General features: G+C 47.2%; 1 protein-coding gene and 1 long non-coding RNA gene across 2 annotated transcripts; both read right to left on the bottom strand.

Moving 5' to 3' along the window:
• Positions 1 to 6,814: 6,814 nt before the first annotated feature.
• Positions 6,815 to 15,966, bottom strand: DMRTB1 (DMRT like family B with proline rich C-terminal 1). The gene is made up of 4 exons (XM_045477463.1): positions 14,548 to 15,966; positions 12,734 to 12,939; positions 9,138 to 9,327; positions 6,815 to 7,773 (listed from the first exon to the last, which is right to left on the bottom strand). Exons 1-4 carry the CDS (start codon positions 15,143 to 15,145, stop codon positions 7,622 to 7,624), a joined length of 1,146 nt encoding a protein of 381 aa, XP_045333419.1. The 5' UTR covers positions 15,146 to 15,966; the 3' UTR covers positions 6,815 to 7,621.
• Positions 15,967 to 16,444: 478 nt separating this feature from the next.
• Positions 16,445 to 23,646, bottom strand: LOC123599979. Its single transcript, XR_006713395.1, has 4 exons — positions 23,492 to 23,646; positions 22,369 to 22,521; positions 20,984 to 21,110; positions 16,445 to 16,553 (listed from the first exon to the last, which is right to left on the bottom strand). It is a non-coding gene; the product is annotated as an uncharacterized LOC123599979 (long non-coding RNA).
• Between the last annotated feature and the right edge of the window lie 1,296 nt (positions 23,647 to 24,942).

Below are 24,942 nucleotides of genomic sequence, written 5' to 3'. Positions count from 1 at the left end.
TCTCAAAAATAAATTTAAAAAATTAAAAAAAAATGTTTTAAAAAGTCTCATAGCAGGGCCCTGTGAAATAAATTAAGAGGCATCCATTCGATGAAATACTACACAGCTGCTAACAAGAATGAGGCAGCTGGGAGGCCCTCCAAACTTTAATGCAGAAGTTCATGATTGGGGTTGGGAAGAGAATTAAGGGCTCTGTGAACTTGGCTGGGGAAGAATTACATCTTGATTTTCACTAACCTCTAACTGTAATTTAGTGTTTCCTTCAATTAGGAACGTAGGCCACAAAGCCCAGAAGAATTAGCAGTGACATGATCACCAGAGAAGTCACAGATTTTTCTCATATCACTTTACAGTTGCTGCAGGTATCTCAAAAATATCAATTACATCACGACTTTGAAACTATTCATAATGATTACACCCACCACTAGATCTTGTTATTTAATGCATTAGTAAAGAAATACATGTATTACTAAACCACAAATGTATTTCTCTATTTTGACAAGTATATTAAACATAATTGGTTTCCTCTGTAACCTTGTGTTTTATTTTATCCATTTAAAGCACTGCTCTGAAAAGGGGTCAGAGGCTTTCCCAGACTGACAAAGGGGTCCATGGCTCAAAAACGACTCCAAAGCCCTGATCTGGTGTTAATGAAAAGAGAAATGTGCAGAACAGCGTGGCTCATATGCTACCATTTGTGGGGTTTATTTAAAAAAAAAAAAAAAAAAAGCAGATCAATGGAACAGATTAAAAACTCCAGAAATAGACCTACACGAGTAGGTCCAACTGATGTTTGACAAAGGTATAAAAACAATTCAATGGAGGAAGGGTGGTCTTTTCAGTACGTGGCGCTGGAGCTCATGGACATCTATGGGCAAAGGAGGAAAAAAACAATGAAAAACAAAAAACAAGAAAACAAACCCTCAACCTAAACTTCACACCTTATTACAAAAACTGAACGTAACATGTAGAAGGGAATCTGAATAAGTTGAGTGGACTGTGTCAATCTCAATATTCTGGTTGCGATCTTATCCTATAGTTTTGCGTAAAGTAACCATTGGGGAAAACTAAGTCACGGGTCCATGAGATTCCTCTGTATTATTTCTTTTTTAAAAAATTGTTTTAATGTTTGTTTATTTTTGAGAGAGGCACACACAGAGCGGGAGCGGGGAGGGGCAGAGAGAGAGGGAGACACAGAATCCGAAGCAGGCTCCAGGCTCTGAGCTGTCAGCACAGAGCCTGATGCGGGGCTCCAATTCACTAACTGTGAGATCGTGACTTGAGCCGAAGTCAGATGCTTAACTGACTGAGCCACCCAGGCGCCCCTCTGTATTATCTATTACACCTCCAAGCGAATATATAATTATCTCAAAATTAAAGATTCATTAAACAAAATAAAGCTTGTACAAATTATCTCTGGAAGGAGACACAAAAAAGAGGGGACATCACCGAGGAGAGATATGAGAAAGGACAACAGGGGTGGGGAAAAACTCTTGTTTCTGGCTTATGCTTTTAAATTGTGTACAATTTCCATGAATTCCTTATATTCACAATGAATTGTTTTTACTGTTTATTTATTTTGAGAGAGAGAGAGAGAGAGAGACAGTGAGCTGAGGGAGGGGCAGAGAGAGAGAGGGAGAGAAAGAATCCCAAGCAGACCCCATGCTGCCAGTGTGAAACCCAAAGTGGGGGCTCAAATTCACCGCAAGATCATGACCTGAACCAAAATCAAGAGTCAGGCGCTTAACCGACTGAACCACCTAGGCACCCCTCACAATTAATTATTTTCAAAGCAAAACAAACATCTCCTGGAGAGAGATAAAGAAATGAGCATGAAAAGAAATCAAAACTATTCCCTAGGTTACACTTGAATTGCAAGCATCATGATTGATCAATTTCCCAGCAACCTTGTGAAAGGATTTCGATTACAATTTTAATATGCTATTAATACTCAGCTCTTTAAAAACTGACTTCACGCTTCTTTGTTCATTTTCAAAATGAACTTAAAGGGTTTGGGGAAAAAAAAATAATGGTTTCATTCCTTGTGTAAGACCTGAGCTGGGTTGCTCTTTGTATTCAGCCTGTCCCCGTCTTGAAAACCAGCTGCACTGGGCGGGCTGCAGTCAGGCAGCAAGCCCCAAGACGCACCACGACTTCCCCAGGACTCATAGCCCTCCCTTTCTGGGAAGCAGGAAAGCACAGTGTGGTTAGGAACTTAGCTCTAGACTCAGGTGGAACTCGGATTTAATCCCGGCTCTGCCATTTATAGGCACTATGGCCAAGTACAAGAACTTAATCTCTGTAGGTCTCAGTCTTGCCATCTGTAAGTCAGGGGTATTATGGTGCCTGCCTGGAGGCATCACTGTGAGAATTCGCAGAGAGCATTTGTGAAAAGTGCTCAGTACAGTGCCTGGCACTTGGGGAGCGCCCGGCAGTAAAGAGCCTCAGCTATTGGGCTTTGCAATTCTTAATCTCCTGACACGGTTTCAAAGAAGAGGCTTCTGTCAACCATCCAACGACGCAGGTACCATATACTGTACATTAAGAGGTGGCATTAGAAGTGGCATTTCAGGGGCGCTTGGGTGGCTCATTTGGTCAAGCGTCTGACTTTGGCTTAGGTCATGATCTCACAGTTCTTGGGTTCAAGCCCCGCATCGGGCTCTGTGCTGACAGCTCAGAGCCTGGAGCCTGCTTCGGATTCTGTGTCTCCCTCTCTCCGTGCCCCTCCCCACTCATACTCTGTCTCTGTCTCTCAAAAATGAATAAACATTAAAAAAAAAAATAAAAAAAGAAGAAGCATTTCATACAAGAGCTTCCTGTATCCTCAGCACACCCCTGAACCAATGTTACAGGGGCCAAGGGAGGCTCAGGGAAGAGATGCGATGTGCCCAAGAACACACAGCTAAGAGGAGGCAAGGGGTGGGGGGCTTAGCTGGGGGTGGAGCCCCTGGGGTGTGGCCAATGAGAAGAGGCTGTGACCCATCTAGGGTCTCTGAACAGCCCCTCAGTAAGAGGAACGTAGGCCCAGGTCCACCAAGACCACAGCACCCAGGAGTGGAAGGAGCTGTGAGGATCCCCAGAGCTGTAGGGAGAGGGTCTCATCCCCTGCACTGGGCCCAGAGGGGTGTGTTTCGTCTCCAGGAGGGTGCAGAGCACCCCCACCCGACTCTCTGGGAAAACTGGGGGCATCACGGTGGGAGAGCTTCTCTCCAGTAGGGTTTGAGGAACCAAACCTATTTGTGCAGCCTTAGAGGACACAAGGACACAGATGTCCTTGCTCTGCACAAGCCACAAGAACAAGCATTCCGTCAATCCTGGCTCACACAGTGGGGCTTAGGTGAATCCCAGGCCACGATGGGAGCTCAGGCAAGGGAAATGCTGACCACCTTCTGGCTCAGAGGCCCTGAGGGCCCTTCCCACACCCATCACCACGATGCCTACTTTAGCATTTTCTCAGGAGGCTCTGTGTACTATGGTCAGTAGAGTGGGAAGTGGTTTCCAGAGGCAAAGATCCTTAGGCTGTTCTCCCTATACTATGCTAGAATCTGCTCAGAAACTAGGGAGCTTTCATATGGTTAAAAAAAAATCTGAAGGTAGGAACTCAGGGGAAAATGGGTATTAAAAACTCTGTAACTGGTGCCCACGGATGTATGTGGCCCTTTGCACACCCCTAGAAGCTGTGTGACATTTGGGCAAATCGCTATCCTTCTCTTCGCCTCGCTTTCCTTCGTGAAATAGGGATGATAACGCACCTCTTCCCTGGATTGTTGTGAGCATTAAATGAGGGGAGGGGTGCAGTGCTCAGCACACAGCATAGTTTCAGTGAAGGCTCACTCCCTGTTCATCTGCCCCTGTGTGGGACCCCAGCAGACAGGGCACAAATGTAAGGCAAAAGATGCTGCAGTGAGCGGCGAGAGCTGGGCATCTCAACTCCTCACCCCCAAATCCCTAAGATGGCCCTGAGATGCAGCCATTCATTCTGCAACAGGCACTCGGTAACTACTTGCCGAACCAATGCTGAGCCCACATTGGGAGCTGGGGACTACAGGGACAAATGAGACCTTGTCTCTGCCTCCAGGAAATTTGAAGACTTGGGAGAGGGGCATCTATTCAGTGGCATGGGTCATGTGATAGAGGGCTACAGAGAGCCTGGACAGGCTGAGTTGGCCTGGAGGAGGGAGCAGGTGAGCTAAGTCTGAAAGGGTAAGTAGGAGATGAGGGGGTGTACGTGCAAAAGTGCAGAAAGGAGAGAGAGAGGAATAAGCCATGGGACGCTGGGGTAGGGATTGGGGCTGGTGTCTGAAATATAGGAGGGTATCTATTTCACAGGCACAGCAAAGATGATTGCTGAGCAGTTGGCAATCACACAGCCCAGCCTAGAGGCTCATCATTCTGATTTCCCAGGGAGATCCCAGGTCTCTGGGGGGCGCTTCAAGCCCTGAGCTGCGGAAACCTATTCTTCCAGCTCAGCTGGCAACGGACCTGCGCGTGTCTCTGAGGCCAGTCGCTAGGCAACAGGCCCCGCCCACAGCTGCTCCCCGCGCGCCCTCTCCTGGCGGCTTCCTGACAGTACCTCCGGCGTCCGGCAATGCCAGCCAGCTGCCTTCCAGAAGATTCTCCCAGCTCATAGCCAAGCCTCGGTTTTTAGGGATGAGCAGTGCTGCCGCTGGCTGCCGGTCTCTCTGCTTCCCATCCTTTTCTGCCTGGACCTCGCGGACTCCACCCCTGCAAAACCTGGGCTGGGCCAGCCTGTGAGAGAAGAGGCTGGAAAGCTGGGCAGACAGATTGTTGCAGATACTGGCCTCAGAGCAGTAGGGAGCCATAGAAGGTGTGTGAGCAAGGCAGCATGCTCAGATCCTGTGTTTCAGTGCTCAGGCTGAAGCTGCTTCAGGAACAGGGCATTCAGGGAGCAAAGATTGGATTGACTGGAAAGGCTACAGGGAGCAGGGGTCCACCGACACCACCAAGGTAAATAAGCATGGTGTGAACACACAGGAAGGGACAAGCTGGGGCTATCAGAACTTGGGCTTCACACCAGGGGTAAGGGAGGAAGGCAGGTCTCCAACCCTGTCCCACAGTTGGTCTTTTCACCACAGCAGGCACCTTCAAGGTTCCAGGAAAGATGCTAACCAGTCTTCAGACATTCTTCAGATCACAGGCCTATAGAACTGAGCAATCTTCCTCTTCCTAGAGTCCTGTGGACATGGACTCTGGCAACAGGACACTGCGCTTCTCAGCAGGCCAGAGCTTCCTATCTCAAACCTCACAGGCTAACCAAACATCCTGTTTCCTTGCACTGGTCTGGAATGTTACAGAGTACACGTGGTCAGACTCTCCCACTTCTGTGTGCATTGAGCAAAAATGCTTTGATTAATGTAGCTTGGTCGAAAAATCTTTCAAAACATGGAGTCCAAGATAAAACAAAGCATATTGAAAAAGTAGGGGTTGGGGCGCCTGGGTGGCTCAGTCGGTTAAGCATCCGACTTCGGTTCAGGTCATGATCTCACGGTCCGTGAGTTTGAGCCCCGCGTCGGGCTCTGTGCTGACAGCTCAGAGCCTGGAGACTGTTGCGGATTCTGTGTCTCCCTCTCTCTCTGCCCCTCCCCTGCTCATGCTCTGTCTCTCTCTGTCTCAAAAATAAATAAACGTTAAAAAAAAAAAAAAGAAAAAGTAGGGGCACCAATCCAGCCTCACTTGGCCATATTGACAGGTCAGGGTCCAATGAGGGCAGGGTGAGAGGCCAATGGGAATCCAGGGCCACTGCAGTACTGTGGACCCAAGGACAGGACTGTGGGGGGGGGGGGGGTAGTAAGGGGGTGTTTCCGACTCAAAGCCAGGCTAATCCAAAGCCAGACTGAAGCCAGTGCTGACCTACAGGCCTACAGGGCTTGGGTCTGCCCCGCTGAAAGCACTGTCTGTAAAGCACTAACTGAAAAATTCCTAGGACTGTACCTGTTCCAGTGCCTTCTAACAGAACAGGTCCAGGCCTAGCCACTACACCAATGGTGGGAGAACATGGAGTATCACTTCTCGGTGATCTTCCTGCCACTTGTCCTGTGAGGATTTTACAGGTCAGGCAGGAAGCAGGTCAGTTTGTTCTCTTGAAGACCAGTCCTTCCCTGGACAGAGAATAAGACACGGTCTCTCACCCAGAATCCTTCACTCCAGGTGCCCTATTCTCTTTCTGCACCCCCTACCGGGAGAGCCTACTTTCACCTAGTTCACTCGTGCTCTTTAAAACGTGGTCGAGGGGCGCCTGGGTGGCGCAGTCGGTTAAGCGTCCGACTTCAGCCAGGACACAATCTCGCGGTCCGTGAGTTCGAGCCCCGCATCAGGCTCTGGGCTGACGGCTCAGAGCCTGGAGCCTGTTTCCGATTCTGTGTCTCCCTCTCTCTCTGCCCCTCCCCCGTTCATGCTGTCTCTCTCTGTCCCAAAAAAAAATAAATAAACGTTGAAAAAAAAATTTAATAAAAAATAAAAATAAAAAAAAAATAAAACGTGGTCGAGGCCCCAACTTCTCCAGAAGGCTATCTCTGCCCACCCACACAGCCGGGGAAGGGAAACTAGAAGAAATCTTTATATTTTATGTGTCTGAATCCGATTTCCTCAAAAGGTCTCCACTGCTTAAGAAAAAGGTAGTGACAGTAACAATAATAATTTAAAAAATCTAGTAGCCTAGCGCACGCGTCTCACTTGATAACAGAGGGAAAGGGAAAGGGGAGGTAGACTAGGGAGTGGCTTGCCAGGCCCCTGACCCCCAACCCAACACTGCCTTCCATAAGGATTTAAAAAGAGAATAAACCTTCCACAAGAATTTCCAATGCTCATTTTATTTCAACAGTCAGCTGTCCCCAGAGAAGGAACGGATACCACAGATGATTTAGAAGCACCATTCTATTGTCTGAGAACTGTATCAGTGCTTACAAACAGCCTACTTTTTAAAGTTGGCAATCACTATAAAAATATCAAATAATCAAACTTTAATCGATTTTTTAAACCAGAAACGATGCCTATAATGGCTTAAACTTTATGGATGGGAGCCCCGGCGGTCAGAATGCTTAGTAAAGCCCATTGGAGAAGGGGCTCGGGGCAGTGGCCAGGCAGCCCTCGGGAGCCCGAGCAGCAAGGAAGGACGCTGCTGAACCTGCTGTCAATGCCCTGGGCCCCCGCTGCTCCCACCAGCCACCTGGATGTGCTGGAAGCTTGGTGTCTGTGCCCCCAGCTGGGACCAAGCAGAGGCAGAAGCAGAAGGCTGAAATAGATGTGCCTCCTGTCCTGGAACCCGGCCTGAGGAAATCAAAGACCGCGTCTGGGAGTGAATCTGACAGCGGCACAACCTGGACACGGTTAAATTCATTCCTAAATGTGAGCTTCCACCAGCCCCCCGATCCTCAGAGCCCTGGCCTTCCCCTGCTAACCATCCTCCATCCTGTTCAGTCCCCCATCCCGGGACCGAGAGGACCCTAGAAATCACCCTCCTTCTTCCTGTCTTGAAATGGAAATTAACTGCTCTCTTAAGCCTACTACTATCCTTCCTCCCTACCTATCCCTGAACTCAAACAAGAACATCATCGCTGTAACACCCCCAAAGCGCCCCCGCTGCTGGCCCGAGAGCCCGGACCTAGTCGGACTGCTCCTGAGAGGGCGGCTGGCTGGGCTCAGGCGGTGGTTCCTCCCCCTCCTCCTTCTCAGGCGGCACCTCGAGCGGCACCTCGGGGGGCACCTCGGGCAGCTCCTCCGGTGCCGGTGCTGGCACCTTCACATCCTGGTCATCTGTGAAGGACAAAGAAGAGGGGCTGGGTTTACAGGATTCACTAAGAGGAAGATTACCTACCTTCAGATGTAAACTTTCTATAAGGCATTCTCACCCTTCCTGGTCCCCGTGGAGAAGGACTTTGCCTCTCATTTGCTAGTCTGGACACTGGCAATCTAGCCCCCTGCCACATGACACAGACTCAGGTTCAAACTCCGGCTCTGCCTGTGCGAGCTGGGGGACAAGCGAGCTACTCCCCAGCTCTGAACCTCAGCCTCTTTCCGTCAAATGAGAGAGCTACCTGGCAACGTCAAGGTCAGCAAGAGGACGAGGGGAAACAGTGAGAACGCTAATGCCTACCTCGTTCTAGGTTCTGTTTAATCCTCAGAATAACCTCGTGAGGTAGGAACCATTGTTAGTCCGCTTTTGCAGAAGGTGAAGCTGAAGCACCAGGGGGTGAATTAACTTGCCCAAGGTCACGCAGCTGGTAAATGCCAGAGCCAGGACCAATACCCAGGCTGTCTGGCTCCGGGGCCGGCATGCTTCAAGCTACGTCCCGTCTCCCCATCCTGTGGATCTAGGCATCGCACACACAGCCAAGTGTGCGACAGGCCTTAGTTTCTTTTCCTAAGGCGACTCAGGGAAGGATAGAAAGGGGAAAAAAATACCCTAGAACCTTTAAAGCTGCGAGAGTCTCAAAGGAAAACCAAAGCATTTCTACATCCAAAATTTCAGCTATCACAGGAACCCTGTGACATGACCCATTTTACAGATGAGAAGACGGAGTCCTAGAGAGGGTATGAATGCCCGAGGTCACCCAGCGCACCAGTGGCAGAGCTGTGAAGGACGGGGTCCCAAGCTCCTGGTCTGTTTCTCTCTACAAGTGGCCTGGGGTAAAGGACCCTTCCCCAGCCGGCCCAACCCAGCTCCAGCTACGGCTCCAGGCTCCGCACCTGCCGTTTCCCTAGCCAGAGAGGCCCCAGCCGAGCCAGAGAAGCCTGGCACCTCTGGTCTTCTGAACACACCACATGCATGCCACCCTCCACGTCTCTGCCCACAGGCCCTGGTAAGGGGAGGGAATTAGCAGCGGACCTGGAGCCAGACAGAATTCTGTTGAAATCTAAGCTCTGCCATCTGCCACTTATGTATGCGAGAAGCTCTCAGGGTACTGTTGGTTTTCTCACCTGAGACCTGGGACCCCCTCTCTTAGATGCTCGCACAGGGAATAAAGGGAGGGATATAAGGAAAGAGCTTATCCCAGGGTCTGATACATTTTAAGTTCTGTTCTCCATTTCCCTTCTCTCCACATCCACTTCAGATCAGGTCCCCCTTCCTCTAGAAAGTCTTCCTGGCTCCCCCAGAAGCTGGACTAGAGGTCACTTACCAGTGGTCTCCTTGTCTGTGTCAGACAGGACAGCAAGAGAGAAAGATGCTAGTGGTGGCGGCGGTGGCGGCGGCAGCGGTGGGAGGAAGTGGAGCGCAGACAGGAAGCCGGGCGGGAGGAACTGAGGCTGCTGCGGAGGCGGAGGCGGCGGGTAGTAGCTTGGCTGGAAGTCTCCCACCGACTCCGACACCTGCACAGCACACACACAGCAGAGAAGCCAGAGAGGAGGCGGCTTAGCCAGATGGGCTGATCAAACAGGTCTCGTACTTCTAAATGGGGCGCTCCCCAAGAGGTCGATTCGCCTCTCTGACCTAAACACCTGGGCACAGGGCACTCGGAACAGGGTGTTCAGCAAATACCCACCAAATAACTGAAGGCAAGAACAAATACCGGCACATCTCAGGTGAGCCTGGGGAGCAGCCAGTCCCACCGAGCCCTTTTGTATATGCTTAGATCCATGACCTCACTCCACCCTCATGACCCTAGGAGGGAGGTTCTAGTGTCATCCTCACTATAATGATGGAAAACAGTGTCAGTGAGGTGAAGCTTCGGGCCCAGGGCCACAGAGCTGGTAAGTGCAGAGGCAGAACTGGAGCCCAAGTCTGTCGGACTCCACTGCCCTGTGCTGAATGCATCCCAACCCCTTGTGGCCCCATTTTCTGGTATAGCTAAGGACTTGGAATTGAGAGTCGGGGGCCTTTGGAGGCCCTGTTCCAATACAGCAGCGTGTGGTGCAGCTGTTAGAGGCAAGGGAAGCTGGGGGACCTCAGCAAAGCAACTTCAGCAGTTAGCCCTTCCATGTTTCTGTTCCTTCTTCAGAACATGGAAGCTGAGCTCATGCCACAGGACCCCAGGGCTGGAGTGGGGGCATCTGGAGTGAGGACTACACAGATTGGAGCTTAACCCAGAAAGACATGAATGTAATAAAAAAAATAATAATAAATTTCATTGGGGCGCCTGGGCGGCTCAGTCAGTTGAGCATCCGACTTTGGCTCAGGTCATGATCTCATAGTTTGGCAGTTCGAGCCCCGCGTCAGGCTCTATGCTGACAGCTCGGAGCCTGGAGCCTGCTTCGGATTCTGTGTCTCCCTCTCTCTCTGTCCATCCCCTGCTCATTCTCTGTCTCTCTCCCTCTCTCTCAAAAATAAATAAACATTAAAAATCTTTTTTTAAATAATAATAAATTTCAGATGTAGTTCCTATCATTTACTTCTCCATCCAGATCCTTTAGAGCAGCAATTTACATGCCATGTTCTAGAGAATCCTAATGTCCTAGAAGAGATCTGATGTGCTCTTAAAAGTGGTCTTTGTTAAGGCAGTTTGAGAAACCCCACACACTGCCCCCACACTGGTGAGTCACACATGAGCATGTTAAAGCCTTGAGACAATCTGCAAAAATCATTTCCTAACTTAAGTTAACCACAAGGAAAGGAAGAAAGCCCACCTTTAGGTGCCTGCTACATGCCAGACCCTGTGCCAGGCACACCTTACCATGCATTACACCTATTCCGTCTGTCAATGGCCCCGTGAGATAGGTACTCTTACCCCTACTATACAGACCGAGAACCTGAGTGAGATCCTCAGAGGTTACATGACTTCCCCAGGCCATATGGTTAGTAAACAATGGAGGGAAGATTGGATCCCAGGTCTGTCGAGCTCCAAGCTTGTGCTGTTTTGTGGGAAGAGAACAGAGGAAGTAAAGCAGCAGCAAATGGGGCAGGGACAGGAATAGGAGGCTGAAGACCTCTCCAGAGAGTATCTCAGAGCCTGGGCAGGGTGCAGCAGGACAAGGATGAAAGCAATTCATAGGCTCTTGGGTTTGAAACAGCTTCACAAATAAACGCCTGATCCTTTATCCAGACGTGGAGGGGGTGGGAAGGGGGATTATTAGTGCTTTAATTCCAAGCTGCTCAGCCAAGTCTCTCCCTGGATCACAGCTCCTGCCTGGGGCCTGTGGTGGCAGCTCAGGCCCAGATAAACCAACTGAGATCACACTCTTAACAAAGGCCGTCTGGCAAGCCTGTCAATCAGAGCCCTACCCTGGACGCCAGGCTCCATCCAAGCTTCTGTGTGAGCAGACGGTGGGTGCGTGCTCCACTTGGCCAGGGCCCCCTCTTTGTGTGAAGGCTGGAGGCACCGTGCTCTCCTTGGGCTGCGAGGGGGTGGCCAGCGCCCACAGAGTTCAGGGGTGGTGGGGAGTCAAGGGCCACGTTTGCTCCTCCTCTGCACGACAGACACACCTCAGGTGGCACAGAGTGCCAGGGCTCCAGAGTTGGGGTGACTGCCACTCTGTTACTGAGCAGCTGTGTAATCTGAATCCCCAGTTCTGTGACCATGAGCAAATACTTAGCTTCTCTGAGTCTTCTTCCTCCACTCTACAGTGGGGTAATACAGCGTGCCCTAATGGCTCACATAAGGGTCAGGAGGCACCCCAGAAATTCTCAAGACCAGTGGTTTCCAAACTGTTTCCCCTTGAATCAATGGAAAAGGACTTATCAGTATCTAAAGTATCTAAAACAGACAGCAGAGATGCTGCTGGGGCTGCAGCAGGAGTGGGGACGCAGCGCCCTGGGTGCCTGACCTGCCTGGACACCTCTGGAAGCTCACCGCTCCACACTCTGCAGCTAAGACTCTCGGTACATACATGTCAGGCGTTCCTCCTTCTTCTCAGTCACTTTCCGCGTTAAACAAAGAAGCCCGCTCTGTCCTCACTCTTCTCTACCCTCCACGCAAGAGAAACATCTAACACCCAGGGTTAGGCTTTTAGTTCTGAGGGAGGGAGGAAAGGTAATAGGGGTCTACTTTTCCGTGAGCTTGAGCTGCATTGGAGTGGACCTTCCCTACAGGCCCAGCCTCATGGGCCCAAAGTCAGGACTGGATACCCAGGCCTCTATCCTGCAGTCATCACAGGTCTCAGGGTTGCCAAAAGGGAAAGGGCTTTTAACCACTCTGGTCTGGAAGGAGCTGGTAACCAAGGCCACAAAACCTGATCACCCCGACTCGTACCTCACATAACAGGGATGGCCTGACTCTTACATACTCAGTATTCCAGGCTTGTCGGGGGAATGTTTCCATATTTTTCATGACTAAGCTTAAATTCCTCCTGAAAGCCCTCTGCAGTCTCAAGCGGCCCATACCTTTGGGCGGGGGACCTACGTCTGCTCCTGGCTCCGCCCTCAACTGTGTGGTTCCAGGACAGTGATGCCTCCTTTCTGGTACCCAGCAAAATGAAGCACCCTTCCAACATCAGCATCCCGTGAGTCCAGGCTGGTGGTCACTCACCCGGTCGGTGGTACTGTGTGGCTATTCCCGGGTTTATCTGAGATGTGTCTGCATTCGTTCTTGCTTGAGCTCCCAGCTCTGAAAGGCACATGCCACAGCCCAGGCCAACTTGTTTACACGCGAATGGACTTGCCTACACATGTGTACCCCCACAGGTGTACATGGCACAAGGTCAATGTTATATCCATCCCACCAGTGCTCAGGGCCTGGCACAGCCTGGCACAGCGGTCTGCTTCCTGGGATTGAGGATCCGTAATGGCAACAGGGCATGTGGGATAAGCAGGAACCAGGAAAGGAGTGAGGATGGGACTTACCAAGCTTCCTCCATGGTAGGGGCTGCAGGACACATGCCGGAAGCCCCGCTGCAGGGGGATCCCCGGAGGTGGGGATCCATCCTGGTAGCCCAATGGGAATGCACAGTAGGAATGCATGTTGGAGCAGCTGGGGTACAGCTTGGAAGGCTGTCTCTCCAGGTGCTCAGGCCCCACCACATGATCTGAGCTGATGTTCAGAGGGAGCCCTGAAAAGGTAAGCAATGACGGAAGTGTTAAAACAACACAGAGCTAGGAAAAAGAGCATCACATCACTGTGCGAAGGCAGCACACAACACTCAGATCCACTTACAAAGATCTCCCACGTCCATTATGCTTTTGACGCTCCCTGCTTTTTAAGCCCTTCAGCCACGTCCCACTGCTCTTAGAAAAAGTCCTTGGCACAGCCACAAAGCCCCATGAGGGCTGGTTCCTGCCTCCACTCCAGCCTCCGCATGCACTATAACCCAACAGCTTCTCCTTTCTCATCAACCTCAAGGCCTTCACAGATGCTGTTCCCTCAGTTTAGAAGACTTTCCCCCCTAATCCCACTGTGCCTCTGGAAGTCCTCAGCTCCTACTCTTCCTTCAGACCACAGCGAGACCATCAATTATTAGAGCTCTTTACATTGATTTGTGTGATTCCTCGACCGGTGCTGTCCCTCCCACAAAGACAAGATCCTTGAAGGCAACAAATGTGCCTTTGCCCTCTTCACTTCTTCATCACTAGTGAATGGGCACATAGTTAAATGCTCAGCCCCTGTTGAGATGGAACAAAGAAAGGCACTGTGTCTATGGAAAGGTATCTTCTAAAATTGCTATTTCAGGTCTGTCTTCCCCATCTAGTTTCCTGGGGACCCAAATTTTACTAGAATGTCCCAGAAGATAGAAATGGCCTTCAGAAAGCATCCAGGCCGGTCCCCTTAGCGTAGAGGGGAGAGGCTGCCACAGAAGGAAGGAGCTTGCCCAAGGTGACTGAGCAGTTCCCCTAGCCTCCTGTGCTCTTCCTACCACACTGCCATAGGGAAAACCAAAAAGGAGCGTGTCTCTGCCCATAAAGAGCGTCAAATCTACATATGACTTGCGATTGAAATTTTAAAGAGGCTCCAATCTATGACTTGAAATTGTACTTTTAATAGTGCAAACCACAAGACATAGAGAACCATGTAATTTATGCATGTGATGGGTGGGGAGAAAAAGAAGCAACATCAATATTTCAACCGTTCCCCAGTGGAGAACATAAAACGGTCTCATTCCCACGCCCGGATAAAGGGTGCGTAGGGGTGCGCAGGCGCAATGGGCTAGGGCCCTTGCAGGGGAAGTCCGCTGGGAGGAGCCTCCAGCTTCTAGAAACGGAAGGAGTGCGCAGGCGCAGTCAGGGCTGCGCAGGCCCACCCACAGTGGCCTCCTGAAGGAGGCGCCACGAGCCCAAGAAAAAGGCGGGAAGAAGCGCGCAAGCGCAGTAGGCCGCCTCTCGAGCGTCTTCCTGAAGAAGGACCCACAGCCAAGGCGTCTGGGGGCCATTTTCTTTCTTGCTAGACGGCAAAGCAAGAAGCTAAATTTTAACATTTTAATGGCCGTCAGGACCGCCCGTTCCTTTCTAACCCTCTCTCGTCACCTTTTTCCAAAATGCCACCCAACCCAAATCTCTATTTAGAGGAAAGCTTCCCAAAGCAAGAGTACCTCTGGAAAGCATTTTCCCCACCCCCACCCCGAGGGTCCATCCCCGCAGGATCCAGGATGGCCTGGGCTGCCAGCGTAAGGCACTGGAGAGGAATCCCAGGCGGGGCGAGGCCACGCAGGGCCTGGGAATCTTACCGAAGTCGAACGGCGGGCTGGGCAGGGGCCGCAACGGACTGCGCAGCCCCAGGCGGTCAGGGCACCCCCTGCCTGCTACCTCCATCCCAAGCTGGGGCCCCACCGAACCGGGCATGGCCACGGCGGCTCGATCGCCGCTCGGCCCCACGTGGCCGCGGCCGCGGCCGTGGCCGCCCAGAACTGGCTGGAAGGCGCTCGGGCCGGGGCTCGGGCCCCGTGGGGGCCTCTCTGGGAAGCCGGCGGCCACGCGGCACGCGGGGCCTGGCTCCCAGTCTCCCGAAGCGGTCAGCAGAGGCAGCTGGCGGAGGCTTGCGCCCAGGGCTGCGGCCGCGGCCGCGACCCCTGTCAACAGCTCCGTGCCCTGCGCGACGAGGGCCCCGTCCTGCTCCTCCTCGGAGGCCTGCTTCTTGAGCACCTTCTGCGCAGCCATGATCTTCTGGCGCTCGGTGATCAGGTAGCACTTCTCGCAGGTGCACTGCTTCCAGCGGCACTTGCCCGCATGGCCCTTGACCGGCACCAGAAAGCCATGGTTCCGGCACCTGGAGCACTTGGGGGTGCGCAGCATCTTGTCGGCCAGCTTGGCAGGGTCTTCCTTCATAGCACAACCGCCACCTCTGGGAGCTGCAGAGCGAGTGCGGCAAGGATAAGCGGCGCCCCACAAGTCTCTGCTGCTGGGGACTTTGGATACACTTGTAACAAAGCAGTTCTCCGTAGTCCCGGGAACTGCTGCAGGACCCTTGCATTTTCCCTCCTTTTTTGGAGTGCAGAATTTGGAGTCGTTGTGTGCCTTGGTTAATTACATGCAAGGGATTGAGTTGATTAAGTTCTTCATGGAATGCTATTGCATGTATGTCTTCTGTGTTATCTGAAGTCTTACGCAGTTAATTTTCCAAACTTTCTGTTCCCGCCACACCGCAAAGTATTTTTGTAACTTCAAAAAAGGCGGAGTGACGTTCAACGGTCCACAGATTTAAAGCACCAGAGAAGCCGAGCTCTCAGTAAACCCATACCGGGAGAAAAGCATTCTAAGGGAAACCGTGTTTCTCCTCCCAAAAGTTGCTGCTTCTGCTGAATTTCATTTCTCTCTCTTTGCTGAGAAGCAACGATTCACAGTGATGCTTCCAGAATATTCTCAAGAGCTCCGTGCAGTGTGATGGTTGTGCAAGGGTCTGCCCTTAGAGGAAGACTCTTATTGGTATAGAAGTGCTCTTCTGGAAAATGGTACATTGCTGTTGTGGATGCCTTCCAAAGTAAAGCATATTTGCGACAGGATATTTTAGCATGAGTTTTTTTTTTTTTTTATCATTTCTTAACGTTTTTTACCATTTCTTAACGTTGCCAGTGAATTTAGCTATCCCTATAAAGCAGCCTAAATATCGGGACACCTGAAAACTGGCACAAATTTCATAGTTTTACAATGCTACTAAATTAATTCATTTTCTTGTCTGATAGAAATTTATGCCACTCTGAGGTCTTTTTTTCTTTTCTTTTTTTAGGCCCCTAAAATAGGAAAAAAAAAAAAAAAAAGGGTCACTAATACCTAAGTTGAAAAGCCTATAATCATAGGATCAGTCATATTTAAGGAGATAGTTACATTTAAACCTGACTAAAATGTGTGTGTTTTAAACTGACCTTTTTCTGAATTTCTTTTTCTGGTAGGAGAATGGTAGAAGCCGAGGCCTGGGGGCGCCTGGGTGGCGCAGTCGGTTAAGCGTCCGACTTCAGCCAGGTCACGATCTCGCGGTCCGTGAGTTCGAGCCCCCGCGTCAGGCTCTGGGCTGATGGCTCAGACCCTGGAGCCTGTTTCCGATTCTGTGTCTCCTTCTCTCTCTGCCCCTCCCCCGCTCATGCTCTGTCTCTGTCCCAAAAATAAATAATAAATAAACGTTGAAAAAAAAGAAGCCGAGGCCTGGTGTCCACCTCGATTTTCCTGAGCTCGTGGTAGTGGCTGTCCTTTGCACTTCTCGCGAGCCTCCAGACAATAGGAAATGGTTGCCCTTCTGAGGCTGATACCGAAAGCAGAAAAGAGGTTTGTAAAACCCTTTTCTGCTTGAAAGAAACATATTCCTCATTTTAATAAGAGGGCAAAAGTATATGCTTCCTGTATTATTTGGCCCTTCAGGAATTCCACTGGTAATTTTATAGCCACTTAAAGAGATCGAGATTTGTCTCTGCTTTGCTTTAACACCCTCTATCTTAGTTTTTGATTTAAAAAAATATGATCCTGTATATAAAAGGACAGGCAAGCTCTTTTTCTGACTCCACCAATTCAAAATGTCTAATTTTTTCACTGCACTTGTCATTTGAAAGTGGTCCTTAAAAATCATAGTTTCAGTACTGCTGTCAAAAAATCTGGGGCATAAACTGCATTGTTTCATGATAAGGTCATATTCCGCATTATCAAATTTAAATTTTAACATCAAATAACATCGGATGATGAGACAAAAAAGAAAACTGCTCTCATTTACATTTCATGCTTGACCACCCAAGCTCTCTTCATTTTCCTATTAATGGTTTAAAGGAAAATCCTATTCAAAGCCAACTATTTGAATTAACATATTTTGCTCTTGTTAACTACAAAATGCTTCCATATTTACTTCATAGCTTTAGGGGCAAAATATACCCAAGGTGATGTGAATTTGCATCATGCTTTGAGAACATTAATAAACAACCATATATCTTTTTAATCAGTAGTCACATAAGATGCAAAAACCCCAGGGTTTACACAGTAAACAAATCTAAGAGAAAGAAAAAAATTCTAGTTTATTTCTCTCTTCCCTGGAAAGTCTCAATTTGTGTAGGTAAATTCCAACAGAGCTTTATTTACTTCACTCTTGGAAATTCAGGCAAACTGATAGTTTTGTTTTATTTGGTGTGATGACTGATTACTTCTTAGGCTGCTGCTTTTTAAAAGAAATATATACATTTCCTTAAATTGTTATTTTTAAAGGATGGTAAAAGTGAAAAACTGGAAGTCCGAAAAGGATGGGAGCCTTAAGTATATAGTGGACCCCTTCTTTCCTCACACCTAAACCTTAGGATACTTATGTTTAAGAAAGGCTGCATCCTTGTAAGCAGTAGTTTATAAAATAACAAGTCATTGGGGAACCTGGGTGGCTCAGTTGGTTGAGCATCCAATTTCGGCTCAGGTCACGATCTCACGGTTCATGGCTTCGAGCCCTGCATCGGGCTTGCTGCTATCTGAGCCTGCTTTGGATCTTCGTTGCCCCTCCCCAGTGTGCTCTCTCTTTCTCTCTCAAAAATAAGTAAACATTAAAAAAAAAATAAGTCATAGTTACCAATGAATCACCAGTTTGACTAATGAAGCACAGAGGGGCTGGTTGGTGGTCATATGTGACTCCCAGGTTCAAGGCTCCTCTTCCCTGGAAGTCCCAAGTTTCCTGTCTTGAATAATGCCTCTTCTTTTCAGTTAATGTGACTGCTATTGGTACTGTTTAATTTATATTCATTGTAAAGAGTTTTGTGTTATACAGTGCATGGAGGTATCATTTATAATCATTAAATATTGCATGCACTGTAATGCCTCCTTACTGGTAGTACACAAGAGTAAGGAAGGCCTTTTTTTGCCTACAGCTTCTTTCCCCTAACAGTTATAACCCAGATATCTGCTATCTTCCCCTTCTTCAGGCTCTCTTGAGTGAGCAATGAAAATTTTATTGAAGATATTGTAGGGGATGGAGGGGAGGATTTACATAACACATCCTATAGCAGACGCTTTAAAATCCTGCCTTAGCATTTCTGTTCTCTCAACATCCTCCTCTACTGTGCCATACCCACCAGAGAGAAACTGGTCTGCCCCCAGCACCCCACCCCCCACTCCCAGTCCCCAGCCTCTCTAGTTTCTCTCTTCTTTCTTGATTTTTTTGGGAGCTCTGTAACAGCTGTGACTATCTTATTTTCCTCTATGTCTAGCACAAAATAGACATTCGGTAAATATTTGTTGAATGTACAAATGGATCTTGCCTCCCTCTCCTGCCAATGTCAAAATTATCTCATCTCTGATTGGCACAGTAAATCGGCTTGGCTTCAGCAACTCTCCTCAAACATATAAAACAGAAAACCCACGATGAATAAGATCGCTCTCCTGAAAAGCATTATTTGGTGATCAACTTTGGTTCCGTGAGCTCACCCCCCAACCTCTAATGGTTTAATAAAAGAAATAATCATTGCTAGCACTTACTGTTTATATATGCAGTAATTATTCAGTTCTTTGTGTGTATTAATTCGTATAATCCTCACAACAGTCCTCTAAGGTAGGTGTGCTGTTATGTTCACCCCCATCTTACACATGAAGAAACTGCGGCCTAGAGAAGTAACTTGCCCAGGGTTTTAGAGCCATTGAGTGGCAGAGCCATGATTCAAAACCAGAAAATCTATCCTCAAAGTCCATATTCTTATATCTGCTAATTGATATTTCTTCTAAATTAACACAGTGCTCTCCCCAAGAAAACTTTAGTGATGAATAGAAATGTTTGTTTTATTACATATCCCATTACAACTGGGGCAAAAGGGGGGAAGGAAGTATCAATCTGGGGAAGCTTCCTAAGATGCCCTGCTTATTAGTTGCTTTTCTTCACCCATAGCTGATATTTATTGAGTGCCAACTATGTGCTAAGTGTAAGTGACACAGAAAAAAATAAAAAAGACAGGATCCTTACCTTTAGGCATACATTCTAGCTGGCAAGCTGGGCAGTAAACAGATAATTGCAGATGAAAGCTGGGGAATCGTGGGGGGTGGGGGGCATGTGGAGAGAACCAGGATTCTATGGGAATCCATATGAGGGCCTAACCTGAATCAAGAAATCAGCTCCCTTGAGGGGTTGATTTCCGAGCTGAGGCTGAAAGGATGAGTAGGAATTAGTCAGGTGCAGGGGCAGAAGAGAGGTGTGTCAGACAGAGGGAATAGCATGTTTCAAGGCCTGCAGTGCGGCTATGGTAGAGTGAAGTCAGGAGACTGGACAGAGATAAGGAATAGAAGCTAAACAGTAGCCAGGGGCGACTGGGTGGTGCAGTCGGTTAAGCGTCCGACTTCAGCTCAGGTCATGATCTCACAGTCTGTGAGTTTGAGCCCTGTGTCAGGCTCTGTGCTGACAGCTCAGAGCCTGGAGCTTGTTTCAGATTCTGTGTCTCCATCTCTCTCTGACCCTCCCCCATTCATGCTCTGTCTCTGTCTCAAAAATAAATAAACGTTAAAAAAAATTTTTTTTTTTTTAAAGTTAAACAGTAGCCAGATTGTGGAGGGAGTCCTTGGGGACAAATTATGGGTGTCACTATCTAAGATTAAGTAGAGGAAATGACATAGCAGAGCCAGCCCAAACTAGAACCCACACATCTAGACATGTCCCTGCCCTTAGTTTTTCTTTCAGAAAGTAGAATAATAAGTAACCAGGACTCACAAAGGTATTGCAAGATTAAAATGAAGTTGAGTATGGTTTTCTTTGGGGTGGTTGTTCCAGGCGGAGCACGTACTCGAGGCTAGCCATGGCTCTGAACTAACACTATGCTAGCCAGGATTGTTTATCCTATGCCTGCAGCCCCGTTCACTGGTTCATGTGACCTCCCCTAGGAATCTCCTAAGAGTCACAAAGCAGCCGCGATGGAAGACAAAACAGTGACAGAAAAAGAGAGTGACATGAAATCAAACAGAAAGCAGTTGAAAAGGTTTTGTAGGTAAAGCCCAGAACAAACAATTCTGTGCAGAAAGTACACGATCTGGGCAGAGAGGGCATACTCAAGGTGGTACAATTAACTGAGTTAGACCCAATAGCGCTGGGGCTAATGTTTTGTTTTCACTTGCTAATTTGATGAAAAAAATATTTTTACACATAGAAACTTTCACATATAACTGTTACATGTACTTTCATAGTACTATTTTTTGTCTTAAAAGACGAGAGGCACATATCCCTATAAACACATTGTTAATAGGGAATAAAAGCCTCAATATCACTCTCCTTTAGTAAAATGAAAATTTGGTTTTACACAACATGCATGAATTTTTTAAGATGTTTGTTTGTTTATTTATTTGTTTTTGAGAGACAGAGACAGAGAGAGCACAAGTGGGGGAGGGGCAGAGAGTGAGAGGGAGACACAGAATCTGAAGCAGGCTCCAGGCTCTGAGCTGTCAGCACAGAGCCCAATGCAGGGCTCAAACTCACAAACCAAGCGATCATGACCTGAGCCGAAGTCAGATGCTTGCTTAACCAACTGAGCCACCCAGGCACCCACAACATGCATGAATTTAATGCCAATATATGCAAGGCACTGTTTCCGAATAAAAGGAGTCAAAAAGAAAAAAGGATCAAAGAAAATTAAATTTAATTTTCCTTTACATGTATATTCATTGTCTAGTTTCTTAAAACAGTAAATTCTTATTTATCCAAACCAAACAAAACAAAACAAAACAGTAAATCCTTACCAAAACGCGGACTTTCCCCCTGAATTCTGCTTCTATGAGAATGGCAGGCAGATATCAGGAATTTATCTTTCAAGAGATCTTTTCATTTTATGTCATGGCATCAGTATAAATTCAGTCCATATTGTAACTGTAAACACATGACAAATACTGCTTTAGAGATAGGCAAACTGGGTGAGAACCTGATCACTACTCATTAGCTGTGTTACCATGGCTAGGTCACGTAACTTCTTTGCACCATAGTAATACCAGCAGAAGTGATATTTGTCTAATGTGCTACACATTCCAAAGTACCCCCACATTTATCCCAAATAGTATTATTAATATTTAATGAATGTGCCCACAGCTTTGCAGGTGAAGGGGTTCAGAACAAGTCTCCCCAACATGTGCTACTTTGGCATACAGACTATTTTGAGCCGAAGGCGATCAAGACCCTGCAGGCCTAAGAGAAACTTTCCACCCTTCCTTAACTAGAAGAATATGAATTGAGGGGTTTTGCCAGCGTAAGAGTTATTATCAGAGATAAATTTTACCTTAATGACCTATCTGTATGGCAGGGCAAACATCTGATTACCAATCTGCCCTTCTTATTATTGGCCTGTGAATTGCCCTCCTCCCCTTTGAAGCCCCAGGCCCCTATCCCATTTCTTAGCTCAGGATGGCAAATATAAGCCATTTAACCTTAACGTTATTAAATGTCTCATGTATGTGGGGGTTTCCACACATACAAAACTAAATTTGTTTTTCTCTTGTCCATCTGTCTCATGTCAATTTAATTTAGACCAGCCAGAAGAATCTTTGAAAGATAAAGGAAAAATTATCCTCTCCAACATAGGCATGGTCTCATTTAAATCATAGGACATCCCAGGGTACCTTGGCGGCTCAGTTGGTTAAGCGTTCAGACTTTGGCTCAGGTCATGATTTCACAGTTCCTGAGTTCAAGCCCTGCATTGGGCTCTCTGCTGTCAGCGCAGAGCCTGCTTTGGATTCTCTCCCTCAAAAATAAATAAACATTAAAAAACTTAAATCACAGAACATCTATAAGGGAAGTACTTTTGTTATGTCCATTTGACAAATAATAAAACTAAGGCTTAGAGAAGTGAAGAAAATTCTTCCCCAAGGTGTACAGGAAGTGGCAGAAACATGTATGAATAGCTTCCAAGTCTGTTCTCTTAACCATATGCTATCGTTGCCATCATTTAGTTATTTCATTTACATTATACTTTTTTTTATAAAAGCAGATCTCTGACTCTTGCAGGATTATAGTGCATTTAGAATGCCCAGCACAGTGCCTGGTATCTGGCACATGGTTAGCATGCATTACATGGTATCCGTGAGGAGGAAGGACAAGGGAAGAGGGAGTGAGAAGAAAGAAATAATATCCCCACCTCCAACCAGGAGATTTGATTCAGCTGCTCAATCTTTCCAGGTGGCTTCAGGCTCTCCAAGCACAGATTAAACCCAAGCTGACTGACACCATAGCTTTACCCCCATGTGGCTATTGAGCACTTTGAAGTGTGGCCACTCCAAATTAAGATGTGCTAAAAATATAAAATACCAGATTTTAAAGACATAGTCCAAAAAAGGATGTAAAATATCTCATTGATAAGTTGTAGAGATTATATACTGAAACAATGATATTTTGAGTAGATTAAGTTAAATAACATTTTATTTTAATGTGGTTTTTTTACTTTTTTAATGTGGCTGCAAGAAATTTTCAAATCACGTATATGTCTCACCTTGTATATCTACCGGATAGCGCTGAAAGAGATTTGTCTACGCGGGCCTTCTTCCACTTCCAAAGAGTAGGTTTTTAACAGTAACTCAAATTTAAGCTGTTACACCACCGTCAACAGTATGCCACTTTGACACACCCCTTCTTCACGTAGGCCACATGACCTTCACTAGCTTGAACCTACTCTGTGTCATTTCGGGCCTTTCTAATGGAATCAAAACTCTGTCTCGTGCTTTAGAATTGGAAATATTTATCTGACTATTAGGATATGTCAGCTAGAAGATTCTAATAAAACTGTAGTTTGCATTTTGAACCTTCAGATGTATTGATGTTATTTTTACAGGAATATTTTCATACTGCTCCTGGTAGGTATAAATTGCTAGTAAAAAACTACGTAAACTAGAAAAGAAGGGTGTTATTTCATACTAAGGTTACACCATTCCTGAGATACATAACCCTTTAGATTCTCCTAAGATCCCAACCAGAGGGCATGGACAATTATGTACATGCTGCTTGATAAACGGAGTCCTTTGGACATGTAATATTGTTAGGAACCCTGGAAGTTTAATAAAAAATTATTTGATTTATGCCCTTCTCCCCCAGAACTCACCCCAGATAAACAGTTACTACCACCAGGAGCATTAGTGCTGCTTTGCACAAATAATTCCTTAAACAAGCAAACAAAAGGCATGAGGATTTGTTATGAACGGTTTTCATCTAAGCATATAGGGATTATTACCTCCCACAACATTTTCTTTAAACATGGTTAGACTTACTTAGTTTAATGAGTTCGGGGATTGTTGCTTTTTCCCCTTCAACTTGCCAGATACATCAGAAATATTTATTTTCAGAGACAGTTTAAGGAACTCCGTAATTCCCAATCTGTTCAAGTTTTACAGTAAATCTGAGTTGAATGCCTGTCGTTGTTCCCAATCTGGTCAAGCAAAAAGAAAAAAAAGGCATACAGTTCATCAGAATAATTAGTTGATTGAGGTTAAATAATTCTAGGAATAAACATTTGACCCCCTGGCACATCATAAACCTCCTGGAGTGAGAAGGATTATAAATTAAATGTACAAGATTTAAAATCATCCAGATACACCCCAAACATTGTTGCAGGCATGTGGGACACATTTAGATAAGTTAAAACCAAGTGTGGGTTTAGAGGTTAGCCATCTTTGATCAGTGGCCTACTAAAGCTTTATTGCTTTGGTGTGAGTAGAGGAATCGTGACAACAGTGCCCCCTGCTGCCCGAAGGCCACCTCCCTTCCCCGAAACAAGTTTCAGGGATTTTTAAGACACATGGTACCCCAGGAGATAATGAAATTCTAGTAAGTATAAGGAGCTCAGGAAGGAAAAAACAAACAAACAAACAAAAAAACCCAACTAACATTCATTGAGGGCTGACATTGCTCAAGCACTGTGATTTAATTTAACCATAATATGAAGTTTATCACAAATTCAGGAAAGAATAGGATGAAATCTCTGGATAAAGAAACCGAGGTTCAAGAAAGCTAGATGACATTTATGGGATTCATCACTAGAAATGGAATGAGCCAGGATTTGGACCCAGGTGTGCCTGGCTCCCAAGCCACTGATTCTTATGTTGCGGCAAGATAGCAGTGGCTGGAGGCCTTGGGCACAGCTGAGACTCTTAAAAGTATCATGACCAACCATCCTGATTTGCCTGGGACTGAGAGGGTTCTGGGGACACTGGACTTTCAGTGCTGTAAATGGGAAAGTTGGGGGGCAAAACTGGGACAAGCTGGTTGCCCTAGCTAGAATTCAACTGAATAAAGCACCAGGCTAGGAGGGTCTGTTTGGGAGGGAGGAAGGCTGCCCAATTGTCTGTCTGTCCTGTTCCTCTCTGTGGCCCAGGTTGCTGTGCCACAGGTGCACAGTCTCTGTCCTATTTTATTCTGTGACACATCCTGGGGCATTGTCAAAGAAGTTCACATTTCTGCCAGCTATGATTTCTTCAGTTCCCATCTTAAATCATCAGTCAGTTGGAATTTAGTTAACTGAATAAATCATTCGCTCGAGTGGAAGAGAAAGCAGAGACTGGGGCATCACGGAAACATGAGTTCTGTGAGGATTAATGCGGGCCAGAAAAAGCGGGTGAGTAACAGAACTGACATTCATGGAATGCTTACTAACGTTCAGGGCACTGGGCCAGGTATTTTGTGCGATTATCTCTTCTTTTAACGACTCTAAAGGTAGCCATAA

This window comes from Leopardus geoffroyi, chromosome C1 (assembly GCF_018350155.1).
Source record: "Leopardus geoffroyi isolate Oge1 chromosome C1, O.geoffroyi_Oge1_pat1.0, whole genome shotgun sequence".
Taxonomy (NCBI): domain Eukaryota; kingdom Metazoa; phylum Chordata; class Mammalia; order Carnivora; family Felidae; genus Leopardus; species Leopardus geoffroyi.
Note: the sequence above shows the minus strand (reverse complement) of the source record. Positions and strands in the feature narration are given on the sequence as shown.

Coding starts and splice junctions, on each gene's coding strand:
- DMRTB1 (XM_045477463.1), bottom strand. CDS start 15,145: ATGAAGGAAGACCCTGCCAAGCTGGCCGACAAGATGCTGCGCACCCCC. Junction 12,940..14,547: donor CAGCCCGCCGTTCGACTTCG/GTAAGATTCCCA, acceptor TTACCTTTTCAG/GGCTCCCTCTGAACATCAGC. Junction 7,774..9,137: donor CACAGACAAGGAGACCACTG/GTAAGTGACCTC, acceptor TGTCCTTCACAG/ATGACCAGGATGTGAAGGTG.